The 20,181-nt window shown below is 38.7% G+C and overlaps 1 protein-coding gene across 3 annotated transcripts in view; it reads right to left on the bottom strand.

Moving 5' to 3' along the window:
- Tcea1 (transcription elongation factor A1) overlaps positions 1 to 18,168 on the bottom strand; it is a 31,437-nt gene extending 13,269 nt beyond the window's left edge. The window contains exons 1-3 of one of the 3 annotated variants that reach the window (XM_076924435.1): positions 17,962 to 18,168; positions 9,918 to 9,980; positions 1,034 to 1,139 (exon numbers count right to left, since the gene is read on the bottom strand). In XM_076924435.1, the coding sequence (XP_076780550.1) occupies positions 1,034 to 1,139; positions 9,918 to 9,980; positions 17,962 to 18,024 (232 nt within the window). In that variant the 5' untranslated portion in view covers positions 18,025 to 18,168. Of the gene's footprint in view, positions 1 to 1,033; positions 1,140 to 9,917; positions 9,981 to 11,714; positions 11,739 to 17,961 lie in introns of those variants that run through there. The other 2 variants (XM_076924436.1, XM_076924437.1) reach the window with 2 other exon arrangements.
- Between the last annotated feature and the right edge of the window lie 2,013 nt (positions 18,169 to 20,181).

Here is a 20,181-nt window from a genome sequence, read left to right on the forward strand (position 1 = left end):
GTATAAAGATAGTATTTGCGTGTCCTAGTTTACTTCTCTGTTGTTGTTATAAAAGGCTAACCAAAAGCAACTTAGGAAAGAATTTACTTGACTTACCAATTATCATTGAGGGAAGCCAAGGCAGAAACTGAAGCAAGTTAGGAACTAGAATGAACCAGAGATTCTGGAGGAACGCTGCTTTCTAGTTTGCTCTCCATGGCTATCTGCTTTCTTTTACAACTCAGGATCACCTGTCCAGTGGTGTCACCCTCACAGTGGGCTGGGTCCTCCCATATTAATTATTAATCAAGAAAATGCTTCACACTCTTGCATACAGGGCAGTCTTATGGTGGCATTTTCTCAGTTGAGGTTCCCCCTTCTTAGATAACCCTAGCTTGTATCAAATTAGCAAAGAATTAACAAGTCTATATAGGGATAGCTACAACCTAGAACATGGACTATAAGTTCCATTACACCAAAACTTGGTATTACACCAAAGCTTGTTTTCGTTTATTAGAATTGTATAAGAAAATATGCTTGGGCTGGGAATGCCAGCACATGTCTATACTGTCAGTCTCCAGACACTCTAGAGACTGAGTCAGGATCCCAAGTCCCAAGCAAACTCACTAAAATAATGGGAGCCTATCTCAAATAAATGAAGAATACTAAGATAGAAAAGGAAAAGCTTGTTCTGACATGTATACTTAAATATTACAAAATAAAAGAAAATAACACATTTAACCTACTCTCAAAGGAAAAAAAGAAAGGAAGAAGGAAAGAAAGATTAATAATCATGCATAACCTTTCCCAGAGAGCTTATCCCCTGATCTTATCTACAGTTACAACTTATCTACAGCTACAACTGCCAGAGACCACAGAATTAATAAACTAGGCAACATACAACTTTCAAGCAAATTAAACTAGGCCCCTCATCCTTATTACAAAGCACCAATTTCAGTAAATCTAGAGTTATAGATTTAAAAAAAAAAAAGGCAGCAAGCATTTGAACAAGTCAGGACACCATAAACACATGCAAACAATGATCAATTTTTACCTAATAATTTTTTCCAGGATTTGATGAGAGATTTGGCTAGAGATGTGACTTCTTCATCTGTACTCTGCTTGCGAATAGCATTAACAGACATTCCAATTCTCGTAGACTGCAAGGCAAAAACAAAGTGTCCATCAGTGCCGTTTCAAACAGATTAGTATATTAACTATATTTTCTTCAGTTTCAAACTCTCTACTTCAGACTTAAAAACTTCAATTATTTGCATTCTGTTGAAAGCATACACTACAAACTTGAAGTACATACATCTTTAGATCATGCACTGGACTGATCAATGCTTGATCAACTGAGATCAACAACACTGTAATATGCTATCAAGGCCAATGGACTACTGAAATGAACTCAGTATTTAAGGGAGAAACGAAGGTGAGATGTAAGATGTAAGATGTACTTGTATAGAAAGTAAGCTGAGATGCTCATGGCCAACATGCATGCCTGTATTTACACTACACTCTTCTACAGAGATTACCTCCAAGCATTGCCTGTAACTTGTAACAAAGCTATCCAAACAAAAAGTATCACCTAGAGAAGATTAGAAGGAAGGTTTATTTTTTGATTCTATATAATCAGCATATAATTACATAGTAGACTTCACAGAATGCAGAAAAAATTTAATATGCAATAGTATTATATAGTAGGATTATACTAGAATAAATAGGTATATAAATTTTCCCAAGATCTTTTTAACACTGAGATCACTATAACTATTTTTAAAGACAAAAAGAGATTGGAAATACCAATATAACCTGCCCAGCATTATACCACTGCAAGACTAGAATTTTCATCTATGCTTGGCCACCTCCAGAATGAATGTTCTTTCCAAGTCACTCAAAACCATAAAAGCTATGACAGCTCAATTATGTCTGGCAAATAACAATGGTAAATTATTCAGTAAGTTCAAGTTGTTATCTTTCAAAATGTAATCTAATGGGATAAAAACATGACAAAAGACCTTAGTTGTTTAAAAATTAAAGGAAAATCCCTGCTGATACCTTTGAAGTACAAAGGTAAGTATTGAAAAGCTTTCTTCTAAATTATTTAACACTCCGCATAAAGGCAAAAGTTTTGTCCAAAAATTTAGAATACGTAGTGGGCTGCAGTAGCCTCTATTGTATCTCACAGAAAGCAGAGCAAAGCAAGCAAGGTTAAATAGCAGAAGAGTAAAAAAGGCCCCAATATTTTAACACTCAATATTTGGGGTTAGTAAACCAAGTTTTCTAAAAGAAAACCTAACTTTGGATGCATGGAGGAAATAACTTCAATTATTGAGTTATTAGGAAGTATAGACTGACAAACACAGCGGTGCAATCTGCATCATAGAAGGTCCTGCAGGAGACCAAGGTATAAGGAGAAGAATAAACTGTTCTGTTGGGTGACTGCTGTTTAGTAGTTTTCACAGGATGCTTTGATTACTAAAACCAACCATGACCCTCCTTGGCATCTTAAAGTGTAGCTTTCTACAATAAGCATGCTTACTTAAGCATGAAGAGACTATTTAGCTGCATAAAGAGATCAGGCTGCTAGAGTGGAGTGAAAAATAAAAAGACTACAGCATATTTTTTTCCTATACTCTTGGGAAAATGTAAGAAAGCAGAGGATGGAGAATAAGGTATTTAGCTAGGCAGCCAGGTCTGGATTTCTGTCCCAGAACTTTTCTTGAAGCTGGTATCTAGGATTTAACAGATGTTATAAATTGGCTGTTTAAAAAGTGACCTGTAATACTGTAACAGAGGAATTACCATTTTGTACCATTTCTATTTAAAATAAGGCACACAAGAGAAAAGGGAGGAAGGAAAGATCAACCAGGAATTGGATTGCACACCTAGACCAAGCTGCTCTAAATCATAAATCCCTATTCACCACCAATCACTCACAAGCCTCTTGGTTTGGTTCTCGGGACAGAACCCAAGACAAATGCTATAACCCTAGTTGAATAATTAAACTTTTTTTTTATATATTTTGTTTTTATTTTTCCCTTTTCCCCAACTCCTCCCAGATCCTTTCCATCTATCCACATAACTTTATGTTCTTTCTCTCTTAAAGAAACAAAAACTGCATAAAACTCACTGAAGTGAGCAAAAAACTAGTAAGACCAAAACTAACAATGAAATAAGAAGATCACTAACTACCAATGAGTTTATGTTCTGTTGACCAACTATTCCTGAACATGGGACCTGACCTGGAGTGTGGTCAATATACCAAAGGGACACTCCACTGGGGGAAAAAAAAAGATTTCCCCTTTCCCACCAGGTATCAATTGCAGAAAAACTCTTGGTTTATGGTAGAACTGTGTGTCCACTTCACTTTCTCACTGCTGGGACCCCATCTGGCTTGAACCTACACGTTGTCAGTCTCTGTTGAATTAATATGTGTATTAGTCCTGTTGTGAGTGGAAGACACTGTTTCTTTGGAGTCATCCATTACCTGTGGTTCTTAATCATCTTTCACTTCCTCTCCCAAGCTTTGAAAAGGGTTTGATGAGGGCATCCCATTTAGGACGCCAAAAGTCTCTCATTCTCTCCACATTGTCCAGTTGTAGGTCTCTGTATCAGTTACCATCTATTACAAAAAGAACCTTCTCTGATGTAGGCTGAGGGAAGTAAGAAACTGATCTATGCACACAGCAATGTATGTGCCATCAGAAATTATTTTATTACTGTTCCTTTAGTGAAATAATAGTATTAGGTTTTCTGCTATGTTCATGGCCATTTTATCAGTTTCAAATATGGGTTTCACCTCATGGAATGGGCCTCAAATCTAATAAAAAAGTGATTGATTACTTATTTCCATAACACTTGTACCAATACTGTACCAGTGATATTTTACAAGCAGGTCACAGGATTTGTAGCTGGATGATACTGATGACTACCTTTCTCCTTCAGTATCATATCAGCACCATAAACAATAGGAGTGAAGCTTCTAGTCAGGTACCTGCTCAATTTCTCCACATCTGTTAACTGTCTTCAGCAACAGGGTCTTAACTTCAGGTTGTAGAGAACAACCTATTAGCCTTGGCAATGGCTAATATATGGCTAATAATGTTTGGGGATTCCATAGGAGTTTCTCCCTTATTTCTCTGTAACTATTTTCCCTTCCTTGGGAGACCCTCCCCTCCCTGGCACCTTACTAGGTACCTAACTTGGTGATTATTTGAACTGTAGCATACATATTGCAACACACATATTAAAGGCTTAAAAATTAACATTCACATATCAGAGGAAACACACAATACTTGTCTTTTGGGTCTGGTTTATCTCACTCAGGATGATTTTTCTTTTAGCTTAATCCATTTACCAACCAATTTTACTTTCTTACCAGCTGAATAGTCCAGTATATAACTATACTTCATTTTCATTAATCATTCACAAGTTGACGGCCATCTAGGCTGTTTCCAATTTCTGGCTATTATGAATAGAGCAGTAATAAACATGGATGAGCAAGTATCTCTCTTAGTAAGATGTAAAAATCTTTTGGGAAAATGCCCAAAAGAGGCATAACTAGATTTTAAGGAAGGTCTATTCCCATCTTCCTGAGGAAACTTCACAGTGATTTCCACAGTGGATATACCAGTCTGCATACCTACCAGTTAATATATGTCAGCACGTGGGGTTTTTTTTGTTTTGTTTGTTTTTAAATTAGCTTTGACCATCTGATTGGGGTAAACGAAAATCTCAAAGTGATTTTAATTTGCATTTCCCTGATGGATAAAGATGTTGAACATTTCTTTCTGTTTCTTAGTCATTTGTGTTTTCATCTTTTGAGAACTGTTTAGCTCTATACCCCATTTTACAATTGGGTTTCTTTATGTTTATTTATTTTTTAGTTAGTTTTATACATACTAGATATTAACCCTCTTTCAAATATATTATTGTATTTCCCATTCTTTAGGCTGACCCTTTGCCTAAATGATAATGTTCTTTGTCATACAGCTTTTCAAGCTCATGAGGTCCCATCTAGTGACTGTTGACCACAATGCCTATGCTATTAATGTCCTAGTCAGAAAGTGCTTTCATGTGTCAAGGTGTTCCAAAAATATTACCCACTTTCTCTTCTATTAGATGCAGGGTATCTGGTCTCATGTTGAAGTCCTTGATTCATTTAGACTTCAGTCTTGTGCAGATTCAAATAAGTATGGATCTAGTTGCATTCTTTTCCACCCAGTCATCTAGTTTGACGAGCATCATTTATTTGTTAGAGATGCTGTCATTTCAACAGTGTGCATTTTTGCCTTTTGTCAAAAAGGCGTCTGAAGGTGTATGGAATTATGTCTGAGTGTTCTATTAAACTCCATTAAACCTGTTTTTAATGCCAATACCATGCTGTTTTTATTAGTGTGACTGCACCAGAGGTTGAAATCTAGAATGACGGTACTTCTAGCAGTTCTTTATTATTCGGAATTGTTTTAGCTATCCTAGGTTTATTATTCGGAATTGTTTTAGCTATCCTAGGTTTATTATTCGGAATTGTTTTAGCTATCCTAGGTTTATTATTCGGAATTGTTTTAGCTATCCTAGGTTTATTATTCGGAATTGTTTTAGCTATCCTAGGTTTATTATTCGGAATTGTTTTAGCTATCCTAGGTTTGTTTGGTTGGTTGATATTTTGTTTCTCTATGTGGTGGTTTGAATAAAACTGCCCCCAACAGGCCCATAGGGGGTGGCACTATAAGTAGGTGTGGCCTTGATGGACCAAGTATGGCTTTGTTGGAAGAGGTGTATTACTAGGAGGCAGGCTTTGAGGCCTTAGAAGCTCAAGCCTGTTCACTTCCTACTGTCTTTGGACCCAGATGTAGAACTCTCAGCTCCTTCTCCAGTATATCTACCTACATGCTGCCATGTTTCTTGCCGTGATGATAATGGACTAAAGCTTTAAAACTGTAAGCCAGCCACAATGAAGTGTTTTCTTTTACAAGAATTGTTGTCATGGTCCCTCTTCACAGCAAAACAAACAAACAAAACCACTAAGACATAATATAAAGTTGAAAGACTCTTTTTCAATTTCTGTAAAGAACTGTGTTGGAATTTTAATGGAGACTGCATTGAATGTATAGTTTGCTTTTGCTAAGATGGCCATTTTCACAATATTAATCCTACTAATCCATGAGCACGGATGAATTTTATATCTATTGGTATCTTTAATTTCTTTCTTAAATGTCTTATATAGGGGGAAATGAAAAATGGCTATTAAAAAGAGGCAGGATTTTGTGGTGTTTTTTTTAGGATAACAAAAATTTCAGAAATTCATATGGTTAAGAATAGGAAAATTCTTTGGATATACTAGAAACTACTTATCCTAGGGTTTCTACTGCTGTGACAAACACCATGACCTAAAACAACTTGGAGAGGAGAAAATTTATTTCAGCTTTCAATTCCTAATTGCAGTCCACCATGGAGGAAGTCAAAGTCAGGACAAGAACTCAAGGCAGAAACCTGGAGGTGGAACGGAAACAGAGACCAGAGAAGAATGCTGTTCACTGGGTTACTCAGTTTGCTTCCTTGTACACCTCTCAAAACTACCTGCCAAGAATGGTACTGTTCATAGTAGGCTATGCCTTTCCATACCATCATTAGTAAAGAAAATGCCTCACAGACTTGCCTATAGAGCAAGTTGACAGCATTTCTCATTTGATGCTACACTCAAATGACTCTAGTTTGTGTTAAACTGACAAAAAAACTAACCAACAAACTAACAAAGTATACACTTTAAAGAAATAAATTATGTGGCATGTGAAGTTATCATAACAAAGCTGTTAAAAGCCAAAAGACACAGAGCTAGAGATGTAACTTAATGGTAGAATGCTTGCCTAGCTTAATGGAAGATGTCTGAGGCTTGGTCCCCAGCAGAGCAAAAATAAATAAATAGAAGACTAATAATCAAATACAGCTGAATTTACTAGCTTTTTGGTAGGTTTCATTCTAAATTCTTCCTTCTACCCTCCCTACTCTCAATCAGCTAGCAACTCTTATAAACTGCCTATCATCAAATTCTCCTCAGGCTAAAGATTGAGCTTGGTGGTAAATCACTTGCTTAGCCTGTGCAAAGCCTTAGAACCTGCTTTGATCCTTGGTTTAAAAATAAATGGGGGCATGCTGAGCATGATGGCGCATGCCTGTACTTCCAGCACTTATGAGGAGAGGCTAAAGGTAACATAAGGACAAGTCCTACTTCAAATACATGGTGAGATTGTCTCAAATCTTAAATAAAACTAAAAAAGTAACCCGTTTTGCCTGGTGTGTTGGCACATTCCTCAAATCCCTAACCAAAGAGGCTAAAGCAGTAGGACTGCTGTGAAGCTAAGGCCACCCTGGATTGCTTTCTGCTCCCACCCCTTTACCCACATACTGCCACCACCTTAACGTCTTTCCACTTTCACTGTCAATACCTTTGTCCATTCCCCTATCAGAGCATGCTTGAATAACTTCCCTAGTCAGCAAGTTTTCCTATCTTTCGAGTCTCCCATTTCTTTCAACGGCAGATCTGGTTATATATTCTCCTAGTGCTTCCAGGCAGTGCTGCTCTTGAGAGTATATGAAGGTGCATGGCATCCTGCCTCTAGCTTTTCCTTGTCCTACACTACCCCAATATGCTACACTGCTTCCTCATGCTACTTCTGGTAGAATATTCTTTTCTGTCCTGGACACTGAGGGAGAACCTGAATATCTTTGGAGTCCACCTGTGTGTAGGCTTTCTGGAGCTCTCAGATTAAGTGATTGTGTTAAGAAGTCAACTTCTGCCGGGCGGTGGTGGCGCATGCCTTTAATCCCAGCACTTGGGAGGCAGAGGCAGGCGGATTTCTGAGTTCGAGGCCAGCCTTGTCTACAGAGTGAGTTCCAGGACAGCCAGGACTACACAGAGAAACCCTGTCTCAAAAAAAAAAAAAAAAAAAAAAAAAAAAAAAAAAGAAGTCAACTTCTGTGGCTGGATAGTTCAGTGGTAAAGATTGTTGGTTTTAAGGAAGATCCAGGTTCAATTCCTAGCATCCACATGAATTTATTAACTTGAGTTACAAGGGATCTGATGCTCTCTTCTGGCACACAGTACAGACATACATGTAGGCAAAACAGCCATACACATAAAATAATAAAACTTAAAAAAGAAAAAAGAAACATAAACTTCCCTCTACTCTATCCCTACTCAGACTTTCTTTATCTGGGTACCTATACTGTTGTTTTTAAATACAATTTCTTCTCTTAGTCTTTGAGATCAGAGTGTAAAAGATCTTAGTTTACTGAGATTGACAAATCTAGCACAACTGTTAACCATAAGAAGAATTCAAATAATCTATTATATAATTAGACTGAAAAAGAAAAAATTAGAGGTGGATATAAAATGCAAACCCTACCTAGCTTTCACACTTGTACAAATTTACACATCTCTACAGGATGAGATATTTACACATCTCTAACTACAGGATGAGATAACTAAGATTATTTTCGATGTATTTTTCCCACACAAGCCTACTACTTTCTCCTATGAAGAGAATACCTAGGTGGGAGTTAAGGTACTATCCGAAAGGAAGGGGCTGCTGATCCCAGAACCCAGAAATTCATACTTCATGGCTAGTTTCTGCTCTCTTGAGTCTGTATGTAGAGTTCTTTTCATTTGGTTTTGTTTTCTACTATACATCTTTTTGTCCTTGTTGTTAAACTTACAGACATCTTCTTCAGAAACCGTTTAAATCACATTAAATAAAAAAAACATAAGGTTGAAAAAGAGCAACTATATATTAAGCACAGTAATACATTTGTTTCCTTATTAAAATATTGAGACCTAGAATAAGAAATATAAGTAGCCATCAGGATGTGCAAGTGAATTTTAATACATCTACAACAACTAACAAGTCAACAAAAGTGAAAATATTTGTGATGTCTTTTAGTTACAGTCATAAATGCTACTAAAAGGACTGTAGTTTTATTATTACTATAATGAGAAATGCGCTCAGTTTCAGTTAGATTTTCCTGAACATGTATTTCCTTAGCGAGGTTCACATACCTTTCTAATGCTTTCCTGAATTTTGACTTAATAAAATTGAAACATCAAGGAAGATGCTCATGAACAAGGTAAGTCTACTAGAAAAAGCTATATTCGGGTTATTGACCACACTCACTTTCCTTTTTAACACTGAATTACTTTTCTACTTTAGATGAAATACTAAGGTTTCGGTACTCACTCTACTAGTATTTAGTAGTTTGCATGTATGGCTGATGCTAAAAAAGGGAGAAAAGTGGTGATTCTTTGTTATCCTGACACAAAGCTACATTTGAAATGAAGGTCCAAACCAGGGCCAAGAATCTAGGTATACTCCTTACAGTGAGATCTCATGACCCCACAACTGTTGCAGGACAATTATCACACTATGAATCCCCGGATTATGTTATTTACTAGAGAAATCTGTTTGTAGTTGGGGTGTGGCTCAGTCCTAGCACACACTTTTAATCCAAGAGCTTTCTGTTTATTATAAACAGGATTAATTAAAGTCAACCATAGGTCAAGAGGCAGAACAAGCAACCAGATGACAAGGAGTAAACATAGGGAAAATAAACAGAGAAAGAAGTCAGGAGGAGATATAGATAAGTAGAAGGGAGGGACATTCAGTTTAAAGGGTTTTTGAGATGACACGGAGAAGGGGAATTTCATTTTGGGAAGTCAGCTGTAGAGGAAGGTCAGTTGGGTACTTTGTCTCTCTGAGGTAGCAGGGTTTTACCCCAGCATATGGCCTCCTAATCTTTGTTGGCAAAATTGAATGTTTGAAATTTTGTTAAAAACAACACACAACCTTGGAAAGTTGTTTTTGAAGAACATGTAATGAAGATAATTATCTTATGGAAATTACCAATTCAAATACTGTGTGAAACACAGAAGCACATACCTGTAGTAATTCCAGGGTCATGGGAATATTCTTAAGCTCTTTCAGCAAATCCAATGCGCCAGCCTATAAAATAAAACAGGTTTATTGAATACCCATAGCAGTAAAGCAAGAACTAGCTTAGTCAATTAACAACTTGCAGTGGCTTATCTACACACTTAAGTACAAAGATACATGTATACATACATATACAAACATCATCTTACAATAGAGTTTGAAATGTCAGCGGTACCTAACATCCGATTTCTGAGTTATGGCTAGCACTTATGAAACAATTTGAATTGTATTCCTAACAGTATACATTCAAATGTGTTCTGAGAAGAAATGTAAAATTTCTTACTATAATAAAAAACATACCTACAACTTCCACAGGATATATCTACATAATGTAAAAGCCAGACTGAGAAAATGGGAGGCTCAACAGATGGTACAATCCCTCTAGTACCTATCTGTCCACAAAGCAACAAAGAAAAGGAATTGTTTTGTTGAGAATTTGTATGAGGTCTCTGCATTTCAATGCTCACAATAACAATACTACTACCTGGTTCTTGAAGAATAGTAAAGAGCAATTTCTGAAAGAAAATTCAGAATTTACATCTATCTTATACTTTTAAGACTATCTACTGCCAATTACCACCTGGAGTCTAAACCTCCTAAATGATGCTGAAGAAAGGACAAAATCCATGGAAAAAATTACAAAACCTGGAATTAAAGAGGAATAGGGACAACATTACCACCTATAGCTTTTGATCAACTACCACCCCTCATCCTACTCCAATGCTTTTTTAAAAAGACTGTCTAGGGGAGCTGGAGAGATGGCTCAACAGGTAAGAGCATTGACTGCTCTTTTACTGGTCTTGAGTTCAATTCCCAACACCACATGGTGGCTCACAAACATCTGTAACAGGATCTGATGCCCTCTTCTGGTGTGTCTGAAGAAAGTGACAGGGTACTCTTATACATAATATAAATGAATAATTCTTTTTTAAAAAAAAGACAGTCTAGGTAGCTCTGGCTAGCTTGAAATTCCTTATGTAGATCAGGATGGCCTAAAACTCCGTGAGACCACACTGGTATTCACTTAATTTCATTTCACCTAAAATGGTCACTTAATCATTTCATTAATGCTCTACATTTTAACAGAAAAAAAAAGGGGGGGGGGTGAAGGGAGTGGTTAATGTTTCAATTTGGTTTTCTATGTGTATGGATTTTCTTGTGTCAGAGATCCCTGAGAGGTCTTGGGCTGATATCAGGTATACTCCTGCAGTCCCTCCTCATACTCAGGCAAAGCCTCTTGCTCCAGGAATTCACTGTCTGCACCTTCTGCAGTGGGATTACAAGACAGCTACCATATCTACTTCCAGTCTTTTTTATATGGGGATTGGGGGTTGGGGGAGAGGCTATTTGTCATTCTTTATTCCCTGCCCCTCTGCTCAAAAATGACTTTTAAATTATGGTACATTTTCTTTTTCTTCTGCTTATTGACAAAAAATTCTTTTAACCACACACGATAGTATACACTTTTAACTCCAGAACTCAGGATGCTAAGACAAATGCATTTCTAAGAGTTGGAGGTCAGCTTGGTGTACTTAAGAGAATTCTAGGCCAGCTAATTCACAGTGTTTTATGTAGTGAGAAGCTGTTAAATAAACAAACAACAAATCTGAAGAATTCTCTTATATATGAAATTTTTATTTTTATAATATAATTACCTTATATACATAAGATGAAAAATATGAATGAAACAAATTAACTAAGGTGTTCATATTCAGAACCAGACATTTATATCTGACATATCACCTTTTGACTCACATATGATGTCTGCTTCTACAGAGGGTTGGATGAGGTGGCACATAACTGTAATCCTAGAAACCAAGGGGCAGACAGACAGCTCTTTGCAGGTTCCAGAACAGCAATGATTGGGGTGATAATGCTGGCAGTGGTAATACATGCCTATAATCCCAGTGCTTGGAGACTAAGAAAAGAACATTCATTACAAGTTTAAGACCAACATGGGCCATACAAAAATACCTTGTCTCAAAACAGACAGACATGAATGTAATGAAAAACTCCATAAAAGAATCCATAAGAAAACACTAATGCCAGGCTCGTTTTGCAGCATGGAGAACTGTATTTTAGTTCTACTCTTTATGTAACTACTTACTTCCTCGGGGTCAAAGGGTATTCTCCCAATGTATCTGATTCTTTTTTCCATGCTAATGATACTGACTCTGCAAATCATATTATTATTATTATTACTGTGCATGCATGTCACAGTGCACTTGTAGATGGCAGAAGACAACTTTGAAGAATTGGTTCTCTGTTCCCATTTTGGGTTTCAGGAATGAAACTCATCTTGTTAGGCTTGCCCAGCAAGCCAACTGGGCATCTCACCAGCCTTCTCTCCATAAGTTTTGACATTCTGTTGTGAGTACACAGTATACCACAAGTAGCCATCCAGCTAACTATGTATGTAATTCATGCTGCTGTCCAAACTCTTAAAATATAAAAACAAGGTACCCTACAAATCAATAAAAATTTAGCATACTTAGGAATGATAAAAACCTCTTCACAGGATGGGCAGTGGTGGCACACGCCTTTAATCCCAGCACTTGGGAGGCAGAGGCAGGTGGATTTCTGAGTTTGAGGCCTGTCTGGTCTACAGAGTGAGTTCCAGGACAACCAGGGCTACACAGAGAAACCCTGTCTCGAAACCCCCCCCCCCCCCCAAAAACAACAACAACAACAAAATAACAAAAAAAAAAAAAAAAAAAAAAAAAAAAAAACCCTCTTCACAGTACATGCAAGGACTTTTATATGTCTTTAAAAAAATTTAATGCATTTTTAAAAATGTGTATGAGTGTTCTGGCTACATGTGCCTGACCACATTCATACCCAGTGCCTTTGGAGGCCAAAAGAGTATGTTGAATAACCCGGGACTATAATTATAGCCAGTTGTTAGTCATCATATGGATAATGGGAATCAAACCTGAGTCCTCTGGAAGAGCAGCCAATTGCTGGGGCATCTCTCCAGTCCCTTGTACTATTATTTTTAAAAAATAAAACCAAGAAAAGATTTCCAGGCATGACTGTTTGAAATTATCAGACTTGACCTTCCAGAAAAAAAATGGTATTAACATCTCTTCTGGAAATATCAATATAGAACATTTTAATTTAACTATAAACTTAAAATACAAGAACTATGAAGCAGGTTATTATAAAGGATATTAACAATTTCTGGCTTACAGATTCACCTTTTATGTTAAAATTCCATATACGTCTTATTTACAGTGACACTGTTAAAGAACATTGGTCTAAGGTTCAATATGAATAAAAAAAATTCTAGGGATGGGAGAGATCGCTCAACAGTTAAGACCACTTGCTGCTCTTGCAGAGTGAGGATCCTGATTTGGTTCCCAGTACACACGTGGCACATAATCACCTGCAACCCCAGTTCTAGAGCACCTAATATCCTGGTTTTCACAGGCACCTGCACACATGTGGTGCAGATACATACACTCAGGATCACACATATATATCTAAAATAAATGGATACATATTAAAGAATTTCTACAGAACTTTTTTTATAGGATGAATGAGGTCTAATCCTTACATGCATATGTCTAACTTCCCTCCAGATCAAAAACTTTCAAAACAAAAAAGAGTCTTAAATTCATTTGGCAGCAAAGGCTAGTAATAACAGATATACAACTAATGGGTCTACTTACCTCATTTAATGTTAATTAAGTATTACTAATGAATTGTTAATGTCTGATTACTAAGAGATGCCCAAATCCCTTCTAGGGGTATCACATAATATATGATAAGGTATCATAATATCTTGGTAATCTGAAAATTTCTAGAATTCTCAAGAGTCCAAAGACTTTTAGCAGATGGTGCATCTATCTGTATTTGTTATTAATTAGAGCATTTTTCTTCTACCCATATCTCCATGGACTTTCTAATCCATTTCTAAAGATCAATAAGACATTAACAAATCAAACTTATAAGTAGTTCTTAAAAGCAGCTTTGCTCCTAAGGTGCACATGCTATCTGTCACATATAAAGCTGATTTAAAAAAAAAAAAAAACACACATCAGTAATACAATATACAATTTAAGTCATTTTCCAAGTAGAGGTAAAAGATTACCTTAATTTGTCTTTGTTTCTACTCAGATCTCTGATGAGAGACCATGATGGGAAGAAAATGCAAGTGACTGACGGGATACAGCAACTATGACTGTTCTTGACATGTGTTCCAAATCTCACTCAAGGTTCTTTACAAAATAAACTATGATGAACTGAATAAAACTAGCAAAAACCGTATGAATATACACTAATTCAGTGACAACTTAGTTTTGAGAGCTACAGTGTACCAGGTATTGTGCTAAATACTTCAAAATTTTATGTTTTATGTGCATGAGTGTTTGTGCATATTTATGTGGAGAGAGAGTGAGAGAGAGAGAGAGAGAGAGTGTGTGTGTGTGTGTGTGTGTGTGTGTGTGTGTGTGTGTGTATGTTGCCTGCAGAGGCCAGAAGAGAGCACTGATTCCCTGGAACTGGAGTTATAGTTATCTATAAGCCCCCAATGTGGGCACTGGGAACCAAATCCAATGTCTCTGCAAGAGCAGCAAGTGCTTTTAACAATTGAGCTCTCTCTAGCCCATCAGCAAATACTCTTAGTGTAATATAATAAGCTCCATTCTATGTGAGTACATAGCAGTAAACAAAACAGCAATCCTTTTGGACTTCAGAGAATTCTATTTTAATGTTGAAAATTGAATCCAGAGCCTCACACATGCTAACCTAGTACTCAACTACCAAGCTGTATACGCTGCCTCAGGAATTAAAACAAAATCTCTACTGTTTGTGACCTAGCACAACTGTGTTTTCCATTCCTCTGGCCCACCACTGACAGTTGTGCTTTCTGAACTCACTACCAAACAAGAAGCTGCATTCCATCCCTTCCCATTTATCTCCCTCCTAGCATCAAGTCCATTGCAGCATCTTCTATAGATAATGATGCAAGAGAAAGAAAGAATCGACTATAACTTCTAAAGTCACCTTTAGTTCACAGTACTGACTGCAAAATAAACTACTACTATCACTTTTTATTATATTTTTTAGGAGTGTTAGCAGAAGCGCTTTTACAATAAAAAGTATTCAAAATTGCAGGGAACCTAATCTATATAAAAACTATAGGCTACAAACATCCTTCTCCACATACAAAACAAGGTACGGGGACTTACAGGTAACAATGTGTTATATTTACCCCAGACCTAGATTTAAAGCCATACTCTTGTTGTTCTCTAATTTAAAAAGTTGTCCTTTTCAAGTTTCTCACACAATAAAAATAACATAGCTACTGAGTAGATAAATTAATCAGGTACCAGTGAAGCATTATAATACAGAAAACACTTTACACGGGATATAGCTGAGGGGCAGGGGGAAATAAAGACCCCATATAGATGTTCCTCCAAAACAGACATACATTTCCAGTTAACACAGAAAAGATGCCCATAGCATTTCATCACAAGACTGTACTTTAAAGGACAAATATCAACAAATATTAAAACAATATAGTGAGATAGAAACAGTCCTGATGGTAATGTAAAATGGTATGAGCCATTTTGTGGGAAAAAAAATTACATTATTTTTGGACAGTTCCTCAAATGGCTAAGGTTTGGGGAGCAGGTATAATATTTGCCATAAAGTCCAGCCCCAGGATTAAAAATAAAAGTTACACATAGGTTCTACATGGCTCAGTACTTCTACTCCTAGGTATATACCTAACAGAAATGAAAACATGTCAACACACATATAAGATTATTAACATTAGTTTTATAGCCCAAAGGGGAAGCAACACAGATGTACATCAAAGGATGGATGAAACAAAATGTGATATATTCATCAGTACAATGAAATACTATTCTATAACAGAAAAGAAAGAAATTCTAACAAGGTATGATACAGATTGAACTTTAAAACACATATAGTAAGCTGAGCATGGGGGCATGTGCCTGGAGTCCCAGCCATCTACTCAAGATATTGAAAGAAAGAAAGAAAGAAAGAAAGAAAGAAAGAAAGAAAGAAAGAAAGAAAGAAAGAAAGAAAAGAGAAGAAAAGAAAAGAAAAGAAAAGAAAATCAAAGAGCTCTTAACTAGTCAGGATAGGACTAAAATGCAATTTTATCCAAAAAAAAAAAAATAGTGACAATCATACTTCAAGCAGTTTCCATTTTTATGGTCTGAAATAACTTGAAAATAGCTGCTGTCACAGTTCATGCCTATAATCCCATTTACAAAGATACTTATGTCAGGAGTATCACAAGAGTTCCAGGTCAGCCTGAACTACATAGCAAGATGTCATATTTAAAACAAACCCAAACAAACCAAAAAATAGGGGTTGGAGTGGACATGGCTGTGGCCCCAAGACTTTAATCTCAGCCCTTAGGAGGCAGATCTCTGGGAGTCTAAGGCCAGCATGGTCTACAGAACAAATAGTTATAATAAATAATATAAATAAATAATAAAAAATAAATAAATGATAGTTAAGCATGACTACATTATGACATGCAGTCTCAAAAAGTGTGTGTATGTGTGTGTGTGTGTGTGTGTGTGCTGGGGAAAAGAGGGGTGCCAAAGAAATGGCTTAGCCAGGGCCACACAAAGAAATCCTTGAGTTGTCTTCTGACCTAGTCATGTACACACGTGTGCATACACACACACACAGGTTTTTAAAGTTTAGAATTTAGTGTCACTTTGATCTTTCTTTTTATTTTATCAGCCTGTTTGAATTTCAGGACAGGAAAATGAAAGAAAAAGCAATTAAAAGAATCAGCTTTGTCTTTCTTTTTCTAGGCAAATTTTCATACTGGTTAAGGTTTTGCATTACTACAAATCAGATTTGAGAATGACTGATGTATTTGGGAAAATAAGTTACCAAGTTAATGACTTTTTTCCCCCTGAAAGTTTCCTCTGTGGCAATCTGGGAACCTCCAGGCAGAGAGAAAAGTTTCCCAATTTAATCCCAAAACTGTTCAACCTATCGTATAACTAGAACTCATCTCGTGAACCAAGGAATGAAATGGCTCAATCAGTAAGGAAGATGAACGACACAGGCTAAGATCTGGAACAGAAAACCAACCGGAAATATTTGAAAAGACCAAAATCGCACATACAGATGAACAGGGCATGAAATTAAATGTTGGGCAACGCACCTGTTGAAGAAAGAGGATCGGGGGACTGAGGGGGGTGTGTCTGAAGTCTTAAATTATTTGGTATCAACAGTAATTCCTAAGCTGGCAGTGAGTGGAAAATCAGCGGGCTTCTGGCTCAACCAAAACTACTTTATCTTTGACTCGGGTTCTCGACTTGTTAGACAGACAGACCACGCACTCGCAGCTGTGCCCTAGTTACAAAAGGATTCTGCAGAGGTTTGTAACTCGAAACACAGCACAGACGTAAGCATCTCTGCACGGCTTTTCCTTCACAGATGGGAAGCATCTCTGGTATTTTGATAATGCAAGCCTGCTGAGCACGGAAGGGCAAACGCAGGTGAAGTTGGCTGGAGAGAGGTCAGGTGGGAAGCAAGGGGAGGGTCAGCGGGACACACAAGTGGCCTCAGAAACACAGACCGATGAGCCGATCAGAGGATGTCATCCGTCCCGCCACTGCCTCAGCACCATCCCCACCTACCAGCAGCTGGCTGACGAGGGAGGTTTTAAACCCTGGCTGTCCCGCACATCGAACCCGGGCCTACTGGCTAAGAGACAGCGCATTTTCTGTTTGTGAAGTGGGTCTGAGGCAGAGCTGAGACAGACACACTGAAAGTGACCGCGCCACCCGGCGAAGCCGTTCTGAGGTAACTGGCGGCGGCCACCGTACACGCTCTCAGCCGCTGAGGGCTTCAACCCTGGGCTCACCAGGCACGGACGTGTAAACCCGGAGGGCGCGCGGCGCGGCCCGGCCCGGCCCGGCCCTCACTGACTCCGCGTGGGCCGGTGTCGCGGTCTCGGCCGCGGCCTGCCCGGGGCCCGCCCGCTCACCGCATTCTTTTTCTGCACCATTTTGTCCATCTTCTTGGCAATGCGAACCACCTCGTCCTCCATGGCTCCGGAAGGCCTCCTCTCGCCGGGCCACAGTGGACAGGAAGCGAGAGAAGCTGCACAGACGCTCGACAAGCGGCGAAGCCGACGGCCTAGGCCTTCCTCACTGACCCGGCCCGCGGCGGCGGAGGCAGACGCTCCGCCCCCAAGGACGTGCCAGTCGAGCGCCGCACGCGCCGCGCAGGCGCTACCAATCGATCGCGGGGGGACTAGAAAGTAGAAGTCGCTCGCTCTGGCGCGCGCTGTCCTCTTACCCTATTCCGGCTCCCGGCAGTCTGGAACTTATGGCCCTATCGGGACGCGCGTTGCTGGGGAGTTGGAATTGAACTAGCCCAGGTTTTCACGCCGGAGGGATGCTGACACTAGGTCGTACGTAGCGACCGGTTCCATGGAAACCCCTCCGGCACCCCGCTCTTTGGGACGCGGGGCAGGCGTCGCTGAGGGCTTAAAGCACATGAGCACTGAGGCTCTCTCTTGACCTCAGGTCTTCAAACCATCTCGCCTGCGGATGAAAACTGACTTAAAAGAAGACGGCCTTGAGAATTGTGACTAACAAAAAGCCAAGGTAGAAAACTGACATATGCCGGGCGGTGGTGGCGCACGCCTTTAATCCCAGCACTTGGGAGACAGAGGCAGGTGGATTTCTGAGTTCGAGGCCAGCCTGGGCTACAGAGTGAGTTCCAGGACAGCCAGGAGTACACAGAGAAACCCTGTCTCCAAAAACAAAAAAAGAAAAAAAAGAAAAACTGACATATATAGTGTCTGGAATTGGTTTTACTTTGTTCCTTGTGTGAAACTTTTTAATAAATCAGGAGCCAATGAACATTTCTGACTTTAAGCCTCAAAATGTCTTCTTTCCATTGAAAAAAATTAACTAAAACACATTTTGTGTTTAATTAAACATGTGTCACCAAGCATGAAAGAAGGACGTGGTGTATAACTAATGTGTATTTCACACTTTAAACTTCATTAATGAGCAAATAAAGTACAGCTTCTCAGGGTAACAGTAAATTCCACTTTGATCAGTTTCTATTGAAAAGAAATAGTTCAGTACCATTTTTCACCCACAACCCGTGCTTTCTGTTGTTTTCTTTGTCCTTTTCCCTCAATTTCCTTGTGAGGTAATAAAGATTGGACAATCATTTCCTCATTTGCAGATGAAAAAGTGGATCTATGCCCATTTACTACCAATTCATACTATTCTCAATTATAAAAAGCATTTCAAAGTTAATTGCCATTAATAAAAATCTACCACTTAAGATTCTCTCTATACTAAGATAACAGGCTTTTATGGGTCAAGATATCTGGTCTCCACTTCACTGCCTTGAAACAGGGTCTCTCCTTGAACTAGAAGTTTGGGGTTGTCAGCTAGGCGTCTCTTAGTCTCCCAGGCATCTATGCCCAGCTTTTTTAGGTAGGTGCTGGGAATTCTATCTCAGATCCCAGGTACTCATGCTTGAAAAACAAGAAACCGTGTTCACAGAGCCATCTCCCCAGCCCCAAGTTGATTCATTTTTAACTGTAGTAAGAGAAACAAACGTTGCACTTGGGAGGCAGAGGCAGGTGGATTTCTGAGTTCGAGGCCAGCCTGGTCTACAGAGTGAGTTCCAGGACAGCCAGGGCTACACAGAGAAACCCTGTCTCCAAAAACAAAACAAAAAAGAAAAGAAAGAAGAAAGAAAGTAAGTTAGTTAGTTTAGACAGGGTCTTTTGTAGCCTAAACTGGCCTTACTTATCTGCATAGCCCAGGTTAGCCATAAAGTCCTAATCTGCTAGGATTACAGGCAAGCACCACCATACCAGGTTTAACTGATTTCAAGTACAAATATGAGGCGTTTAACCACAATTACTGTACATTATGACCACTGACAGTTTCCAAGTTTTCCATCATTTTACTATCAAGTTCAAAAGAGATTGAGGACAAATGGCTAACTATGGGGCCTCTTAGCACACCTCCATGCTGTCTCAGCATCACAAGTCTGTTACAGAGCCTGGGCATCTGGCATCCTAGCTCTTACCCTAAACTTCTCCAGCTTATGGGCTTGCTTCCCCACAGCTTCTGATTCCTACAGAACACTGTCATTTCGGCATGCACCACCTTGGCGCTTGGTCCTCTCTTGTCCTGCCCCCACCTCTCATGGCCTAGTCCATTCTGCTGAC

Source organism: Arvicanthis niloticus, chromosome 25, assembly GCF_011762505.2.
Source record: "Arvicanthis niloticus isolate mArvNil1 chromosome 25, mArvNil1.pat.X, whole genome shotgun sequence".
In the NCBI taxonomy this organism is placed as follows: domain Eukaryota; kingdom Metazoa; phylum Chordata; class Mammalia; order Rodentia; family Muridae; genus Arvicanthis; species Arvicanthis niloticus.